General features: G+C 41.8%; 2 protein-coding genes across 4 annotated transcripts in view; one reads left to right on the forward strand and one right to left on the reverse strand.

The window, feature by feature from the left end:
- LOC112232238 (carbonic anhydrase 7-like) overlaps positions 1-12,435 on the reverse strand; it is a 37,782-nt gene extending 25,347 nt beyond the window's left edge. The window contains exons 1-6 of one of the 2 annotated variants that reach the window (XM_024399064.2): positions 12,155-12,435; positions 11,599-11,796; positions 7,153-7,271; positions 2,409-2,504; positions 1,580-1,642; positions 1,289-1,444 (exon numbers count right to left, since the gene is read on the reverse strand). In XM_024399064.2, the coding sequence (XP_024254832.1) occupies positions 1,289-1,444; positions 1,580-1,642; positions 2,409-2,504; positions 7,153-7,271; positions 11,599-11,796; positions 12,155-12,191 (669 nt within the window). In that variant the 5' untranslated portion in view covers positions 12,192-12,435. The remainder of the gene's footprint in view (positions 1-1,288; positions 1,445-1,579; positions 1,643-2,408; positions 2,505-7,152; positions 7,272-11,598; positions 11,797-12,154) is intronic. The other variant, XM_024399066.2, reaches the window with a different exon arrangement.
- A 725-nt stretch (positions 12,436-13,160) lies between these two features.
- LOC112232237 (NEDD8-activating enzyme E1 regulatory subunit) lies at positions 13,161-18,478 on the forward strand. Of its 2 annotated transcripts, none has more exons than XM_024399062.2 (20): positions 13,161-13,341; positions 13,817-13,920; positions 14,042-14,102; positions 14,214-14,244; positions 14,347-14,418; positions 14,746-14,825; positions 14,982-15,091; positions 15,212-15,321; positions 15,428-15,490; positions 15,582-15,645; positions 15,785-15,876; positions 16,014-16,073; positions 16,189-16,322; positions 16,645-16,720; positions 16,939-16,978; positions 17,198-17,284; positions 17,415-17,507; positions 17,651-17,774; positions 18,000-18,049; positions 18,184-18,478. In XM_024399062.2, exons 1-20 carry the CDS (start codon positions 13,292-13,294, stop codon positions 18,291-18,293), a joined length of 1,611 nt encoding a protein of 536 aa, XP_024254830.1. In that variant the 5' UTR covers positions 13,161-13,291; the 3' UTR covers positions 18,294-18,478. The 2 variants fall into 2 exon arrangements, with proteins under 2 accessions (XP_024254830.1, XP_024254831.1); XM_024399063.2 differs by having other exon boundaries at positions 13,165-13,341; positions 17,651-17,765.
- The last annotated feature ends 782 nt before the right edge of the window (positions 18,479-19,260 follow it).

Here is a 19,260-nt window from a genome sequence, read left to right on the forward strand (position 1 = left end):
AATGATTTATACTTAAGTATATTTTAGCAATTAGATTTACTTTTGATACTTAAGTATATTTAAAACCAAATACTTTTAGACTTCCACTCAAGTAGTATTTTACTGGGTGACTTTTACTTGAATCATTTTCTATTAAGGTATCTTTACTTTTACTCAAGTATGACGGTTGGGTACTTTTCCCACCAATGTATAATTAGAACTACTAAGTGCATTGTAAATATTTTAAAATGAATGAAATGGTATATTAGCCAACTACTCCATTGAGTCTATTATCTTCTCTAATCTTTTTTTCAAGCTATATGAGCACCTGCAAAGGGAGAATCTAGCCTACAGTAATTCAGAGAACATGCACTGCACAGCTACATAGTAAAGAATCTGGGTGTGTGCGTGACTGTCACGAGCTCCGGGGTAATGACCACTGTTTGAATGGAGCTTAACCTGTGACTTGTGACACCTGGATCCACAAAGAGTTCTTTCAAATCTAGGGTTCCCACTAGGATTACAGCAGGCCACTGCTGCAGCCCTCCTTTGAGTCCCCTCACACAGAGGGACTGCATGGCATCCAAACCACACATGCAGTAATCCACTCAAAGCCATGGCTGAGCCTACTGCCCTGGCATCCTCCAATCAAAGCCCTCCGTCTGGAGAAAGCCCAGCCACAGTAACATCAAAGATGGCTCAAGGACAGCCCCAGCTCAGTCACTGGTGGTCATAAAGCCTTCACATTGATGTTTCAAATCATTAACCATGAGGTGAGGGGAGAAATGAATTGGTATATTGTAAAAACAGATAGGGTTCGTTTACACAGGGCAGCTGAAGTCTAATTTTTTTTTTATCACTAATTGATATTTTGAGCTATCAGATCTTTTTCAGAGCTGATCTGAAAATATCTGATGTGATTGGTCAAAAGACCAATTAGTGGGAAAAAAATATCACAATTGGGCTGTCACAACGCAGCCATAGTGTTGCAAGTGGGCCATCAAAGTGAACCTTGACATACTTTTACTTGTCAATTTCAGTGTTTCAGACTAATGACACTCCCACATAAATCAGTGTAAAAACCTCAGTGCCTTTTTCTTTCTTGAACTTTTGGAGGAAGGGCAGAGGAAGGGCAGAGCACCCACCGTCAGGGCAGATGGCAGTCATTCAAATGGTTCATCATTTACATCACGACAAAAGCAGTGGTTCACTGTGGTTTCCCTAAGCGGAGACCCCACATTTCCATAAGCAGAGACATCTCCATATTGGTAGTACCGATTCACCCCTATCAGATGGCGAGGGCTCCCACCTGTTTCTCTGAAACTACGATTGGCTCCTTCAGAACGATCCAGGTGACACTCTCGTGAAGAGGCGGCGTGGTCAGTGAACCCGGGTAGGTCCAGAAGTGGAGGCTGTTCGGTAGGAGGCACTTGGGATTGAAACCTTTGAAATCTGCAACGCTTCCCTGGGTGCAAATAGAACAAAGAATAGGATGAGAAAAGTGGATTATGCCACACTTAAGATTTGTCTTTTATCAAATGCCCTGTTGAATCCTCCGAGACACTAGTTAGGTGAATCATTCTTTTGCATTATGACTTACCTTAAACTTCACCTTGTATAAAGCATCTGTTATCTTGTGTAACCCTCTGTGTTCACCTCCGATCTGTAAACAAAACACCTCCCCTTTTTTAGCTCAACATTCAAACATTTGCCCAAACAGATTGTCATATCTGAGAAAATAGGATGCTTTCCGTAAACCATCTAAATATATTACAGTATATTACAAATGTTGTTTTTTACCATCATGCACTGTATGCGTACTCTGAGTGTACAGGAACACCTTCCTAATATTGAGTTGCACCCCCTTTTGCTTCCTGGCACCCACTGCCAAACCTCATTCAAAGACACTTAAAATATTTTGTCTCGCCCTTTCACCGTCAATCGCACACATACACAATTCACGTCTCAATTTTCACAAGGGCTTAAAAATCTATTTAACCTGTCTCCTCCCCTTCATCTACACTGATTTAACAAGTGACAATGTCTTTCACCTGGTCAGTCTGTCTGTCAATGTTGTTATGAGTAAGATATTTCATAGACACATACATTTTATACTTTGTGTTATGTCAATACATTGTCTACAAAAGTGTGCCACATATGTTCCACATGGTACTGGTATGACTGAACAATTTTCAACACAAACACGCGTAAAATGTTTTCGTCCACTCTGTTCAGACCAAAATCGTAACCCGTTTTTACATTGTTCCTTCAGTGATTGCTGATCTTCAGTCTAATCCCTGTTAAAACAGAACTTGGTGAAGCAGAAAGAGATTCAATTCCAAAGCAATTTACTGGCTGACAGATAAACAGCTGCTGGCTGATGCGGGGGGGAGTTGGTAAGCGGGGTACCCCAGGGGAGATCCTCTCACCTCTAAAAAGATGCCAAGGACAGCCAGGCCATCGGGGGCTGCCGCTGCCTCCCCAAATGTCTTGTACTTGTCTGCGTTCCAGTGCACCAGATGAAGCTGCAGGAGGAAACAGGGAGGAGGGGCAGCAGGGTTAGGGACAAGCCTGTACCAAGCACCCACATTCAGGGAAACACAGCTTTGTCTCAGGTACTAAACAAACCAGTTGCCTAGTACAGAGGTCAACCGAACCAGAGAAGGGAAAACTACTTCTTGGCAAATATAGATGCAGATGTACAGTGCAGTCTGAAATTATTCAGACCTCTTGACTTTTTCCACATTTTGTTACGTTACAGCCCTATTCTAAAAAATTGTTAAATAATTTTTTCCCCCATCAATCTACACACAATACCCCATAACGATAAAGCACATTTTTGCAATTGTATTAAAAATCAAAAACATAAATTAACTCAGCAAAAAAAGAAACGTCCTCTCACTGTTAACCGCATTTATTTTCAGCAAACTTAACATGTGTAAATATTTGTATGAACATAAGATTCAACAACTGAGACATAAACTGAACAACTTCCACAGACATGTGACTAACAGAAATTGAATAATGTGTCCCTGAACAAAGGGGGGTCAAACTCAAAAGTAAGTCAGTGTCTGGTGTGGCCACCAGCTGCATTAAGTACTGCAGTGCATCTCCTCCTCATGGACTGCACCAGATTTGCCAGTTCTTGCTGTGAGATGTTTACCCCACTCTTCCACCAACGCATCTGCAAGTTCCCGGACATTTCTGGAGGGGAATGGCCCTAGCCCACACCTTCCGATCCAACAGGTCACAGACGTGCTCAATGGGATTAGGATCCGGGCTCTTCACTGGCCATGGCAGAACACTGACATTCCTGTCTTGCAGGAAATCACGCCCAGAACGAGCAGTATGGCTGGTGGCATTGTCATGCTGGAGGGTCATGTCAGGATGAGCCTCCAGGAAGGGTACCACATGAGGGAGGAGGATGTCTTCCCTGTAATGCACAGCGTTAAGATTGCTTGCAATAACAACAAGTTCAGTCCGATGATGCTATGACACACCGCCGCAGACCATGACGGACCCTCCACCTCCAAATTGATCCTGCTCCAGAGTACAGGCCTCGGTGTAACGCTCATTCCGTCGACGATAAATGCGAATCCGACCATCACCCCTGGTGAAACAAAACCGTGACTGGTCAGTGAAGAGCACTTTTTGCCAGTCCTGTCTGGTACTGCGACGGTGGGTTTGTGCCCAAAGGCGACGTTGTTGCCGGTGATGTCTGGAGAGGACCTGCCTTACGACAGGCCTACAAGACCTCAGTCCAGCCTCTCTCAGCCTATTGCGGACAGTCTGAGCACTAAATGGAGGGACTGTGCATTCCTAGTGTAACTCGGGCAGTTGTTGTTGCCATCCTGTACCTGTCCTGCAGGTGTGATGTTTGGATGTACCGATCCTGTGCAGGTGTTGTTACAAGTGGTCTGCCACTGCGAGGATGATCAGCTGTCTGTCCTGTCTCCCTGTAGCGCTGTCTTAGGCGTCTCACAGTACGGACATTGCAATTTATAGCCCTGGCCTCATCTGCAGTCCTCATGCCTCCGTGCAGCTTGCCTAAGGAACGTTGACGCAGATGAGCAGGGACCCTGGGCATCTTTCTTTTGGTATTTTTCTGAGTCAGTAGAAAGGCCTCTTTAGTGTCCTATGTTTTCATAACTGTGACCTTAATTGCCTACAGTCTGTAAGCTGTTAGTGTCTTAACAACAGTTCCACAAATGCATGTTCATTAACCGTTTATGGTTCAATGAACAAGCATGGGAAACAGTGTTAAAACCCTTCACAATGAAGATCTGTGAAGTTATTTGAATTTGGAGTTTACCTTGTTTACATTCAGTACCAGTCAAAAGCTTTGACACCTACTCATTCAAGGTTTTTATTTAATTTATATTTTTACTATTTTCCATGTTGTAGAATAATAGTGAAGACATCAAAACTATGAACACATGGAATCATGTAGTAACCAAACGTGTTAAACAAATCAAAATATATTTTATATTTGAGATTGCCATCTTTTTCCTTGATGACAGCTTTGCATTCTCTCAACCACCTTCACCTGGAATGCTTTTCCAACAGTCTTGAAGGAGTTCCCACATATGTTGAGCACTTGTTGGTTGCTTTTCCTTCACTCTGCAGTCCAACTCATCCCAAACCATCTCAAATGAGTTGAGGTCGGTAATTGTGAAGGCCAGGTTATCTGCTGCAGCACTCCATCACTCTCCTTCTTGGTCAAATAGCCCTTACACAGCCTGGAGGTGTGTTGGGTCATTGTCCTGTTAAAAAACAAATGTTAGTGGGACTTAGCGCAAACCAGATGGGATGGCATATTGCTGCAGACTGTGGTAGCCATGCTGGTTAAGTGTGCCTTGAATTCTAAATAAATCACTGAGTGTCATCAGCAAAGCACCCCCACACCTCCATGCTTCATGGTGGGAACCACAAATGCAGAGATAATCCGTTCACCTACTCTGCATCTCAAAAAGACACAGCCGTTGGAACCAAAAATCTCAAATTTGGACTCAGACAAAAGGACAGATCCGGTCTAATGTCTATTGCTCGTGTTTCTTGGCCCAAGCAAGTCTCTTCTTATTGGTGTCCTTCAGTAGTGGGTTATTTGCAGAAATGCGACCATAAAGGCCTGATTCACGCAGTCTCCTCTGAACAGTTGATGTTGAGATGTGTCTTATTACTCGAACTCTGTAAAGCATTTATTTGGGCTGCAATTTCTGAGGCTGGTAACTCTAATGAACTTATCCTCTGCAGCAGAGGTAACTTTGGGTCTTCCTTTCCTGTGGCAGTCCTCATGAGAGCCAGTTTCATCATATAGAGCTTGATGTTTTCTTGCGATTGCGACTGAATTTTCCGGTTTGACTGACCTTCATGTCTTAAAGTAAAAATAGACTGTCGCTTCTCTTTGCTTATTTGAGCTGGTCTTGCTATAATATGTACTTGGTCTTTTATCAAATAGGGCTCTCTTCTGTATACCACCCATCCCTTATCACAACACAACTGATTGGCTCAAACGCATTAAGGAAAGAAATTCCACAAATGAACTTAAGACACACTTGTTAATTGAAATGCATTCCAGGTGACTACCTCATGAAGCTGGTTGAGAGAATGCCAAGAGTGTGCAAAGCTGTCATCATGGCAAAGGGTGGCTACTTTGAAAAATCGAAAATATATTTTGATTTGTTTAACACTTTTTTGGTTACTACATGTTTCCATATGTGTTATTTCATAGTTTTTATGTCTTTACTATTATTCTACAATGTAGAAAATAGTAAAAAAAAGAAAAGAAAACCCCTTGAATGAGTAGGCGTAGTAGGTGTGACTGGTACTGTAAGCATTCAGACCCTTTGCTAGGAGACTTGAGGTTCTCCCTGTATCCATTGATCATCCTTGAGATGTTTCTACAACTTAATTTGAGTACACCTGTGGTAAATTCAATTGATTGGAGATGACTTGGAAAGGCACACACCTGTCTATATAAGGTCCCACAGTTGACAGTGTATATCAGAGCAAAAACCAAACCATGAGGTTGAAGGAATTGTCCGTAGAGCTCCAAGACAGGATTGTGTCGGAGGCACAGATCTGGGGAAGGGTACAAAAAAATGTCTGCAGCATTGAAGGTCCCCAGGTCCCCACAATTCTGAAATGGAAGAAGTTTGGAAACACCAAGACTCTTCCTAGAGCTGGCCACCAGGCCTAACTGAGCAATCGGGGGAGAAGGGCCATGGTCAGGGAGGTAACCAAGAACTTGATGGTTACTCTAACAGAGCTCCAGAGTTCCTCTGTGGAGATGGGAGAACCTTCCAGAAGGACAACCATCTCTGCAGCCAGATGGAAGCCACTCCTCAGTAAAAGGCACATGACAGCCCGCTTGAAGTTTGCCAAAAGGCACCTGAAGGACTCTCACGCCATGCCAAGCGGCACGTCTGGAGGAAACCTGGCACCAATCCCTATGGTGAAGCATCATGCTGTGGGGATGTTTTTCAGCAGCAGGGACTGGGAGGCTAGTAAGAATCGAGGGAAAGATGAATGGGGCAAAGTACAAAAGGATCCTTGATGAAAACCTGCTCCAGAGCACTCAGGACCTCAGACTGGGGCGAAGGTTAACCTTCCAACAGGACAACGACCCTAAACACACAGCCAAGACAACGCAGGAGTGGCTTCAGGACAAGTCTCTGAATGTCCTTGAGTGGCCCAACCAGAGCTGGACTTGAACCCGATCAAGCATCTCTGGAGAGACCTGAAAATAGCTGTGCAGCAACACTCCTCATCCAACCTGACAGCGCTTGAGAGGATCTGCAGAGAAGAATGGGAGAAACTCAGCAAATACAGGTGTGCCAAGCTTGTAATGTCATACCCAAGAAGACTCAAGGCTGTAATCGCTGCCAAAGGTGCTTCAACAAAGTACTGAGTAACGGGTCTGAATATTTACGTAATTTGATATTCCTTTTTCTCATGTCAAGACATGTTTTTGCTATGGGAAATTATGTGTAGATTGATGAGGGTAAAAACGTGATTATTATTATTTTTTACATCCATTTTAGAATACGGCTGCAACGTAACAAAATGTGGAGAAAGTCAAGGGGTCTGAATACTTTCTGAATGCACTGCATGTCGGGGAAGATGTGGTTACCTAGGCTCCGTCTGGGTGATTAGGAGGGGGAAAACGCTCACCTCTGAAGCGTAGGTCTTCCCTCGGACGGTGTGCTCGGAGCCTTGGCTGCCCTTCCCGCCCCAGTGGAAGTGGAACTGTTTCAGCCGGTAGGCGTTGTCAAGGGGGCCTGCCCTGATTACTGTCAGGGCAGAGGACGAGAGTCAGCCAGCCAGCCACTGCCATGCCTCTATGCGCCTATGCCTGGCACAACACACTAGACAGGCAGGCAGGAAACACCACATACCAGGCCTGGAAGAGCGACTCAACCTGGCTACACCTGCCACTGCTCACTAAATCACTCTCGCTAAGCTGATACAGATCAATGACACTCTGACAGACACAAAAGGCACCTTCCCCCGCAACCACACGGTTTACTACTCCTCCTAATTTGGCTAAATCGGTAATTTATTACAACAACTATGTCCTCATGAAGGCCTTACTTCACCTGACATAAAACAAATGAGAGTGTATTGTGAGCATGCGTCCTGATATGCCTAGGATTTGTCCTGTAACGAACTGGTCTAATTGGGGTGGTGCTGGGGATAAGGGCCCCAGGATAGACATTGTCAGGGCTGGGCTCAGTTAGTGACAGTGTAGGACAGGGCAGTAAGTGACTAATTCTGTCTGATACCACTGGAGCCAAGCCATGCAAAGCACACACAGTACACACACACACACGATCTTTGTGATGGCAGATGAAGAGAATGCCAGAGATCGGAATGTCACAAACTAGGTTTCCTTCCATCTAATTGGTGACAGATTTTTGTTATGCTAATATTCTGAAATCATTTTCCCACCAGAGATGGGTTTCCATCAAATAGACATATTGTGTGTGTGATGACATGGTGCACATTGAAATAACTTTTAGAGTGAAATTGACATGTACCTAATAAAATAAAACAAGTTAAATTGGTTTCCATCGCATTTTCAACTCTACTGATTGTTTTGTCACAAAAACTGTTGCATTATATAGCAAATGTGCCCACTCTGATCTTGTCACGTGTGCTCTAGCCAACAGCTGGCAGACACAGTTCTGGCAGTCTACCTACATGAGATTATTATGGATAAGAGCAAGATTATTTTTATTTGTCCAAGGGCAGCCAAACGTCGACCACCATGTCACCAAAATAAGACCCTCGATATTTATTGGAAAGGATCATCCAGCGTAGTGTTGCAAAGGCAAGTAATATTACCATTAAACTACCAGAACGTGTATCTTGCAAGGATTTGATGTAATCTATCTCAAGACATCTAGCGGCCATTTTAGATACTTCTGATTTTTTTTGTGGTGTCTAATTATCTCTGGCTCTCTGTGTGGCATTTTCATATATTTGACATGTGATATAATTAAGATGTTCAAATTAAACATACAATTACAGAGCAATAAAACATCCTAAATATAAACCATCAACTTTGTGAATACCATTGGTGTTAAATAGGAGGGTTTCAGCAGGAAATATCCTTTATTTAAAAAAAAAAAAAAATCACTCATTTATTTTGCTATGTCAGTGTGTATTTCTTGTCAATGTAATTCTTGTCAAACTGGTGGCAGTTGTAAAAGAAAGTCAATTGTTGCACTTGCAGAGTACATAAAAAATAATGGCATTGCTTGATTAGATGTTTTTTTTCTTCTCTTGAACCATATGTACATCTACTAGAAATTCATGGACAATATGGAAGCATATATAGTAATTCAAAATATATATCCAAAACTAAAAAAAAATAGATTTGCCTATATTTTCTGTTATTTACAAAATGGTATTCTTGCCTTTTGTGCTGTTGTCTGTGCCCAATAATGTTTGTACAATGTTTTGTGCTGCTACCATGTTGTGTTGGCAGCAACACATGACAACGCAGCTTGGTGGCATGTTGTTGTCTTAGGTCTCTCTTTTTATGGAGTGTTCGCCCTTGCCCTATATTTTTGTTTTTAATTCCAGCCCCCGTCGGAGGCCTTTTGGTAGGTAGTCATTGTAAATAAGAATTTGTTCTTAACTGACTTGTTTAGTTAAACAAAGGTTAAATAAAAAATAAATAAAGTACTGAAGATTCCGGTAACTTCGGTAAACTTTGGTAGCTTTGCAACCCTGATCAAGCTCATCACTGTGCACTTCACCACCCTGTGAAGATCATCGTAACTTATTTCATCAGTAGCCTAACAAACTGCATGCTTTCCAGAGTCATTGTGGGAGGACCACACGTGACTCCACGTTTGCTTCAATATGATGGTTATTAGATCAATATTTTGCACAAAGACCTTTCCGCCATTTCTCGCATAATACATTTTACTTCCAAAAAATGATCACACCATGTCGAACGGACAAATTGTCTATTGACATTTATCAAATTGATCCTGCATTTCAGTTTCCATTAGCCCGGTCGTGACTTTATTAATGCGTCTAATAATTCATCCGCATGAAACGGTTGGGTGGATAAGAATGGCACCTGGGTAATGTGTGCTTTAGAGCATGTTCCTACGTTTCCTGAGTTACTGATACACTAGGCATGTACAAAAAAGGTACACACACCATAAATCACACAACCACAAAAGGGAAACAGGACAAATGGGCATGCATAGGTGATGGAACTTCCAACCAGCCCGATGGTGAAAGTATAGGGAAGTCTATCGATCATAAGACCATGTCATGCAGAATGGAACTTCTTTGTTTGGTTTCTGTGAATTCGTTTTCATAGTGATCTACACCTTAGCCAAACAAGCCACACTTTGTTAAGACTGAGAAAAATCAGTCGTGGCTTGTATTTTCCTTTTGTGGAGGGCCTTTTCAAATGGATTTGTCACATGCTTTGTAAACAACTGGTGTAGACTAACAGCAAAATGCTTACTTACAGGCCTTTCCTAACAATGTAGAGAGAGAAAAACATGAAAAAGAATAAGGAAGAAAATACAATGAGTTTCCAATAACTTGGCTATATACACAGGGTACCAGTACCAAGTCGATGTGCAGGGGTACGAGATCATAGAGTTAGAACACCTTTTTGTTGTAGGTGTTCAATTACCACTTTTCAAAATACAAGCCCCAACTTACTTGGTTGTCATTCTATTCAGACCCTTGGTTCCAATGACCTTTTGATGCCACAGAAGCAAAGCAGCTCTCCTCATGTTTTATTTGTCAATGACTTTGTTTACTTGGACTGTCAGTTTAAAAACAGATATGACGCAACTATAAAGATTACCTGATGTGGTCAGATGTCTGGTCTGGCAGAAAGACACTCCTACAGTTAAATACTGGCTTCACTATATCCACAAAAACACATCTCACTGAATCATACAGTCCAGTAGGAGGGGCCTTAATGATATACACATTTAAGTGGTCTATCCATCAACCACATTTTGATGGCGGTTGTGATGAAGTCTGCAAATCCAAAACATATTTCCAATGGATAACATTGAACATTTGAAGTTTCCTGGCAATAAAACTAAAATGCTGTGTCATTTAGGGCATTAGGCTTCCACAAACTACTACACTGCTCAGAATGGACGACGGTGGAGAATTCTGCTGTCAGTGAACTTTGAAGCATAAACAACAGTGACTAAGACCATGCAAAGTGTAAGCTAGACATTGTAATAAACGATTCATCCGCATACTGCACGTAGGTAGAATTGCATCCACTAAATAAGTGTCACATGTGCATGCAAGGGTGGTGGTTGTAGCATGATCGTACTACTACACAGTACCCGTACCATAATGGTGTCCCCTTACCAATACAGTGGTTGTGTTGGCTAATGTCATAGTCATGAGTGATGGAGGTGTCCAGAAGCAACCACCCACCCATCACAATGATATACATCAGTGATTAAAAAAAACACCTGGGCTGGCTGACTTTCACACTCAGTCAAAGTTAAAGGGTTGATGATCGAATCTGAAACAATACTATATCTCAATATTGCTTGTATTCAGTGGTGTAAAGTACTTAAGTAAAAAATATTTTAAAGTACTACTTATGTAGTTTGTACTTTACTATTTATATTTTTGACTACTTTTACTTCACTACATTCCTTAAGAAAATATTGTACTTTTTACTCCGTACATTTTAGTTGACACCCAAAAGTACTGGTTACATTTGGAATGCTTAGCAGGACAGGAACATGATCCAATTTACACACTTATCAACAGTACATCCCTGGTCAGCCCTACTGCCTCTGATCTGGCAGACTCACGAAACACACATGCTTCGTTTGTAAGTTATGTTTGAGTGTTGTAGTTTGGCTTAATATAAGAATTTGAAATGATTCACACTTTTACTTTTGATACTTAAGTATATTTTAAACCAAATACTTTTAGCCTTTTACTCAAGTAGAACTTTACTAGGTGACATTTACTTGAGTCATTTTCTATTATAAAAAGGTATCTTTACTTTTACTCAAGTATGACAATTGGGTACTTTTTCCACCACTTCTTGTATTTCTCTTTGCATTCTATATGATCTATAGCGATATCTTCCGTTACCTGTTTTGTCATCGGTGTCATCAAACTCCACTGTCACAGAGTGGCCGTTGTTGCAGATGTTGATTGAGTTGCAGTGGTCGTAGGAGACGAATATGGGAGGCAGGCTGGCATCGTATACAGTGTCCTCGGGAACTATGTCTATGGGAGACTGGCGATTGCCATGGGCGATGGGATAGTTTTTGTGCCATGCATCTGGACCTTAGAAACAAAGATGGTCAGAGCTGGACATGACAAAAATGTAATGTAAGAAAGGAGATCCAGTCATTCACCATTTTACAAAAACTTTTATTTTATTTTTTTAAATCAGCCAATCTGTCACCTGTCGCTTCATAATAATAATGTCAAAGTGACATAGTTCAAAACATGAATGTGATTATAGCCTATTGCCATCAGAAAAGTATTTAGTCAAATATGCATTCAGTCTTGCAGAGAAAAATGACCGAATGCCTGTCACTCGCAGCGCACGAGCGTCCCCAAACAAGGTCAACGCTGAGATGCGGTGTGTTCTACAGTAGCGTGCATAGTGATGCTCTCCCAGGTTGGTAGGTTTACTTACCGTCCTCCTCTCCGTATCCCCAGTGACGCCCTGTCATTTCGATGATTCCGCTTAGATTCACTTTATCGATATGCTGACTAACTCCGCCTCACAGTCCAGACTGCACGAACTGATGGGATAAATGACGTGACGAAGAACAAGTGCTGGCGTGTGAGCAGTGTTAATTAATGAAGTCTGGGAGTTGAGGTTGGGAAGGATGATCAGGTGGCGACGAATGGCAATCGTAATGATCCTTCCTTGCCACGCCCTCTTTTAAATTCCACTGCTTGATTTATGTTACTGTACTTCAAAACATCTAAAGAAAGACCCCCTTATTTATGATAATTAGACCTAGTACAGTAGCCAATTAAGATACACTTTCCTCTGGACTAACGAAGTAACATGTTTCACATGTTTTAATGATAATGCATGGCACATAATTCAATGGGTAAAGTGTTGTTTTGCATGTCCAGTTTAAACGCATACCTAATATGTAAGCAATAAGGCGCGAGGGGGTGTGGTATATGACCAATATACCTGGCTGTTTTTTACGCACGACACAATGCGGAATGCACAGCCCTTAGCCGTGGTATATTGGCAATATACCTCAAACTCCTGAGGTTCCTTATCGCTATTATAAACTGGTAACCAACGTAATTAGAGCAGTGAAATAAATGTATCGTCATACCCGTGGTATGTCTGATATACCACAGCTGTCAGCTAATCATCATTCAGGGCTCGAACCACCCAGTTTATAATAATGATTATATAACCAAGATTTTAAAAAGTTGCATCTAAAAGAAAACATCTTATTATAACATGTCATTCAAAATGTATTAACAAAGTCAAGGTATAATTGTTTTTCCCAAACCAGCCAAAAAACGATGGCACCGTGCAGCATCCATATTATAAAAGTGTTGTAAATCAAATTCCCTGATTCGTTTGAATGGGTGGTGACAACTGTGGCAGAAATAATTAATAACATTTTGCGCAGGTTTGAATCGATTGAATACTCTCTATTACTCCATCTGGTGGTCAACTGTCGTTAAATCGAAAGTGCACCTTTGAATTTACAACTGCGTTCACCCACTTGTCTCTCTATCGAATCAGCGAATAGAGCTATCAAATTAACTGGTGGGATTCTTCTCCAAGCGGACCATGGCAGCGACTAAAACTGCTAAAGAGCAGAAATACGATAGACAATTGAGGTATGTAAGGATAGAAATCATGTGTAAATTGTACAATTATTTGTTAAACGTATATCGTTGCACGAGTTAGATATATATCCACTGACAAACTGCAGCTAGCTAACGTAGCAAGTCCAGTAACGTTAACTCTTTATGCTTGATAGTCTATTCTCTTGGGCTAACGTTAACTCGGCCAGCTAGCGAACTATCATGCTTTACAATTATAATAGCTAGCTACTGTAGCTAGTCTTCACTGATATACTAGCTAGCTAGCTGTACTATTACAGTCAGCTAGTAGCTATCTGCTAGTTAGCTTCTAGCCTCGTCATTTACTATCAACAACACCAGCCAGGATTGGTGTCGTTTACTGACTGAATCTCAAAAAGGTTTCCTTGTTCTCATCTATTTACCATACCAGATGAGATAACAGCTAAATAACAAGGCATTGGAGATTGACAACATGGTCGTTGACATGATGGCCTGTTATCCATTTCAGATTGTGGGGAGACCATGGCCAAGAAGAACTTGAAAATGCACACGTATGCCTGATCAATTCCACTGCATCCGGGACTGAAATACTCAAGAACCTTGTGCTTCCAGGTAAATATTTCAATATTTGATTCTAGAAAATACCGATGACCAGGAGTGGAAAACATTGCTCTAAGGGAATGCGCCATCCATGATAGGCTAGCCTACCTAAGCTAGTTGCTCTCTTCATCAGGCATTGGAGCATTCACTATTGTCGATGGACACAAAGTCTCCGGGGAAGACGTCGGGAATAAGTATGAAAGTGATAGGCTTAGTGTTATCACCTCATTGATGCCCTTTTGATCTTAAAATGTTTTCTGCAATATACTGTCTTTACCTTCAATTAACGTTTATTTTCTACTCAGCTTTTTTCTTAGCAACAACAGCATAGGAAGGGTAAGCGATTATAACCTAATGATATTCTACTCTATCAATATCTCAGCTCTACCTGCATGCATAATGTCATAACAAGTCATCTGAGATGATGTGGTTTTCCAGAATCGAGCCCAGGCTGCCACAGAGCTGCTACAGGAGCTGAACACTGATGTATCTGGCAACTTTGTGGAGGAGGTTTGTTTTCAACTATGAGCAGTTCAGCAGTTCTCCATGAAGAGGGCTTTCCCTGGCACAGATTTTGTCATATTGTCAGAAAAACAAAAGCCTAGATTTGACTTCAGAATCCTCAGGGTATTGAGTTAGATCTGTGTTAATTCCAATCCAGGTGTGACTTTACTGTAACGCTGCACCAGTTCAGTAGCTGTTGATGTCTCACTGTCCACAAAGTGCACGTTGATTGTATTGATTGCTGAGTGTTCTATAACAAGCAGGGCACTTATAGCAGATACAAGTCTTGTTTGTTTGTCTTATTTTGATCTGGTCTTTCATTTTCCATTATAGAGCCCAGACAAGCTCTTGGACAACGACCCAGAGTTCTTCCACAGGTTTACCCTGGTGATTGGTGTCCAGCTGCCAGAAAGGTGTGATTCATCCTCATATTCCTACACATTTATCTATCAACATACATTTCTATACAAAGATTTTTATTTGATATTTATGATAGTCATACAAAGTAACATCAAGTATGAAAACATTCTCTTGTCATGTAAATTATTTTTTACATTTTATTTTCACAGCACTTGTTTGAGGCTGGGGTCGGTGTTGTGGAATGCAAACGTACCTTTCCTGGTGTGTAGAACGTATGGCCTCGTCGGTTACATGAGGCTAGTAGTGAAGGAGCACACAGGTATAGTACACCTTGTGAGTCATGCTTGTATTGCTGAATCTGTAGTAATGGTGACAAGCACTGTTCTCTTGCAGTTAATCTCAAACACTCAAACAAGTTGTTTGCGATCACTCCCTCTAGTGATTGAGTCTCATCCAGACAATGCCTTGGAAGACCTGAGGCTTGACCAACCTTTTGCAGAACTCAAGAGCCACATCCAGTCCTACGACTTGGAGGGAATGGGGAAGAAGGTGTGTTTGGGCTGTCGTCCATGTTTGTTGGCCGTTTTCTTTAGGCCACTGTTGCAATTTGGTCCTCCCTGGTTCATGTATTTTCTTATGCTCTTGTGTTCTGCAGGATCACGGTCATACACCATGGATCATCATTGTTGCCAAATACCTAGAAAAGTGGTTCAGTGAGGTAATACTTCTGTGACCAACAATCAAAGGCACATTCTACAGCACCCTATGATGTACAAGAGCGCTGACAAAGAATACATTTTTTTTTCTAGCACAATTTTCAGTTACCGAAGAACTACAAAGAGAAGGAGGCCTTCAAACAGCTTATTCGGCAAGGTATTTCACTTGACAGATTTTTCTTGACTTAAATTTGTCATTTACATTTTCACCTCATTTTAGTTGTCTACAGACACTATCTTATCCAGATTATGCCTCTGTAAATGGTTTGTGTTCTCATGATACTTGGTTTCTTTAGGAATCCTGAAGAATGAGAAGGGAACTCCCGAGGTTGAGGAGAACTTTGAGGAGGCCATCAAGAACGTCAACACAGCCCTTAACCCAACCAAGGTAGCTCTTCTCATACCTCACCCCCCCCCCCCCACACTCCTTTCAGCTTTATTATGTTAATCCGTGTTGCTGGTTGCATGAGACCACTGGAAGTTGCTACTCTGTCAACTTTTCTAACTCCTCTCACATCTTTGTAGATTTCGAGCGGCGTTGACGACCTCTTCAATGGAGAGCAATGCAATGCCATTACATCACAGGTTACTCAAAACATGACACGTCTACTCAGGCCATGATTGAAGCATCCCGTGAAGGATTTATTTGTATGTTTAATACGTGGCTGACTGTTGTTCTGTCTTTCTCTGCTATACGCAGACTCCAGCCTTCTGGGTGATGACGCGAGCAGTGAGGGAGTTTGTGCAGAACGACGGCGGCGGAAACCTACCTGTACGTGGCTCCATTCCAGACATGATTGCGGACTCAGAGAAGTTCATCAACCTCCAGAATGTGTAGGGAGTCATGATTATATTATTCATGTATATAGCAAGTAGCCAGCCCCCGATTTTCATTTTAAAAGTCAATGATTTGCTTTGGGTTAATAGCGAGCACAGGTGCTTTTGAGTTGGGGCATATCGTGGAGAGGACAGTCATTGCATAAAAATCCAATGTCCATAGCTAAATGGTAGAATTGTATGTGCCAAACCATATGACGCTGCGATTCCCACTGTTTACGATTGACTGGGCCTTAACCTTATTTCCACGAGGTATGCTTTTTGCTGGCATAATCATCATAGTTCTGACCTAGGCATTAATGCAGGTATATGTTTTCAGTTATAGAGAGAAGGCAATGCAAGATGCTTCTGTCGTGTCTAAGCATGTAGAGTCTCTCCTGCAGTCTGTTGGAAAGGTATGTGGACCTTATTCTGCAGTCTCGGGGATATTTCATCTCATGTAATGTCAAAAACGCATAATAACTCTCCTGCAGTAATACTTATGTAGCAGTAGTGCTGCATTAGTATCAACATTTTATTACCTTTTTGATAGATTGTAAAATAAGGTTTGATTCCTGATATTATCTAGCTAAATGGGGGTTGATTTCTTTGTCTTTTTTTCCCCTTGCCAAAGCCCTCAGGGAGCATATCTGAGCAGGACATCAAACTATTCTGTGAGTATTCTGACGAGCACACAAGCAATCATATATAACGTGAAGAGGACGTATAATATGGCAGGAATGTAAATTGAATACTCTTAACTCATTGAACAATAACTCAAAGCGTCATGTTTGCCATACAATAGTGTGGCTGCACTTTGATGAACCCATGATGAAAGGGAACACTGCAGTAGGTTGAGCCCTCGTGGCTGTGCTGTGTGTTTCGGTCTGCAGGCAAGAACGCTGCCTTCCTGAGGGTGGTGCGCTGCAGGTCTCTGGCTGAAGAATACAGCGTGGAGACGGTCAATAAAGATGCGATCAGTAAGTCCAACACCGTACAGACTCCCTCCTTGATTTGGCCTTTTTTTGTTTCGCTTTTGCGTCCCTTTAAAAAAAAATAATAATAATGTGTGTTGGTAGTGTGTACTAAGATGCTGCTCTCTCTCTCCAGCCTGCTCCATGGACGGTGCAGATGGGGAGATGGTGTTGTACCTTATGTTGCGCTCTGTGGACCGTTTCTATCAGCAGCACTCCCGCTACCCAGGTATGGCTCGGCTGGCGTAGCTCTGCCCCCTCAACACAACTGTTTTGTCACACCACAGCAGAACGAAATGGTGTTCTGCCATGTTAACCTGCCCATCTCCAGACAGGTGATATGTTTTTTTTCCTCTTTTTTTTTTGTTGAAGGTGTCTACAATTACCAAGTAGAAGAAGACATTAGCAAGTTGAAGCTGTGTGTGAACAGCCTTCTGCAGGAGTACGGCCTCAACGTCAGTGTGAAGGATGACTACATCCACGAGTTGTACGTTTTGTGCGTAGTGTCCAGTCAGCTGTTCTGTGCAGAGACGATGGTCATTTTAACAATTCATGAGACATACAGCCCACTGCAAAACCTCACTACAGTTTTTTTGTGTTTCATAGTTGTAATTTTGCCGCAGTATTTCCATGAACCGTAAAATGACTATAAGAGGTTATCAATCAAGGAGAGGAACATGATTTAATAATCTACATGTCATTTCACTTTGCTCTTCGACAGCTGTCGCTACGGTGCTGCTGAGCCACACACAGTGGCATCTTTTTTGGGAGGTGAGTTCTACAGGACTTGGATCCTATTATGGTCTAGGATCCTCATGCTATTCTGTTGTGGGTAAACATTTTTGTTTTCTTGGGAGTTGGTGCAAATGTACCGTCTTCAATATGCTCTCAATGCGTTTCCTTAGGTTCTGCTGCACAAGAGGCCATCAAACTCATCACTCGTCAGTTTGTTCCCTTCAACAACACGTTCGTCTACAACGCCATGTCCCAGACAACTGCCACGTTTCAGCTGTAGAAAGCTATTTTCCTCCTCAATGACCTGCACTTAACCCCTCTGTAAAATATATGAATGGAATGTTGCAGTGTAGTAGCAGCGATAACTGAACGTTTGGGTAGATGGAGCACTTTGTTCGTACTGTACGTTTCCACATATTATTATGTTGTGATAAACTGAACGACTGTTTCCGATTTACTTTTCAATGTTCGTGTCCTGGCTGTTTTTACTGTTTGCTCACATGTTGTTGTGCTTATTAGGACATCAAACATGTATTTGTATTTTTTTATCTGCCAAATTCAAACCATTCAAGAAATGTCCCGGGGTTTGAATTATTTCCTCTAAAGATATCCTGCACTAAACAGACAATGAAGTTTTGAGGTAAATACATGTGGTCCTAGATCCCCCAAAGGAACTCTTATTGTGCTCCAACAGCTTGTGTCCTGATGGGCAAGAGTCTGGATATGGTCATTTTATATTGCCAGCAGTAGGGGTCACATGGGCCTGTCCAAATCAAAATGAGTTGACTATCATGTGAGCTTCATGATAAACAAGCAAAATTGCCACCTTAATTTGACCATGATTGGGCACAATTCCCAAGACATTGGCCCTCATGGCCTGATGGTGATATAAACTGTGAAAGAAAATCGGTACCTGTTGACTGGTAGAATAACCCCAACATGACACAAGTGTCTCTAGATGTAAAATATATATATATATATATATATATATTGTTGGTTTGGTTCCTCTCCCAGTTCAGACTATAGAGTGTGTGGAGTGGTGTTGATCACAATGTAGTGTGTGTTCTGTGGTGAGCAGGCACTCTACTGACTCCACACTTGGACCAGAAACTCACCATAAAGATGTCTTGGACTACGGCTGTTCCCCCCTAATAAATAAAAATGCTCTGTATTTTGTTGCAGTACATAAATGCCTGCATAGTTCGTGATATGAAAAAGTGAGACATTGGTGTAATATCATTCCGATT

Source organism: Oncorhynchus tshawytscha, linkage group LG12 (genome assembly GCF_018296145.1).
Source record: "Oncorhynchus tshawytscha isolate Ot180627B linkage group LG12, Otsh_v2.0, whole genome shotgun sequence".
NCBI lineage: Eukaryota > Metazoa > Chordata > Actinopteri > Salmoniformes > Salmonidae > Oncorhynchus > Oncorhynchus tshawytscha.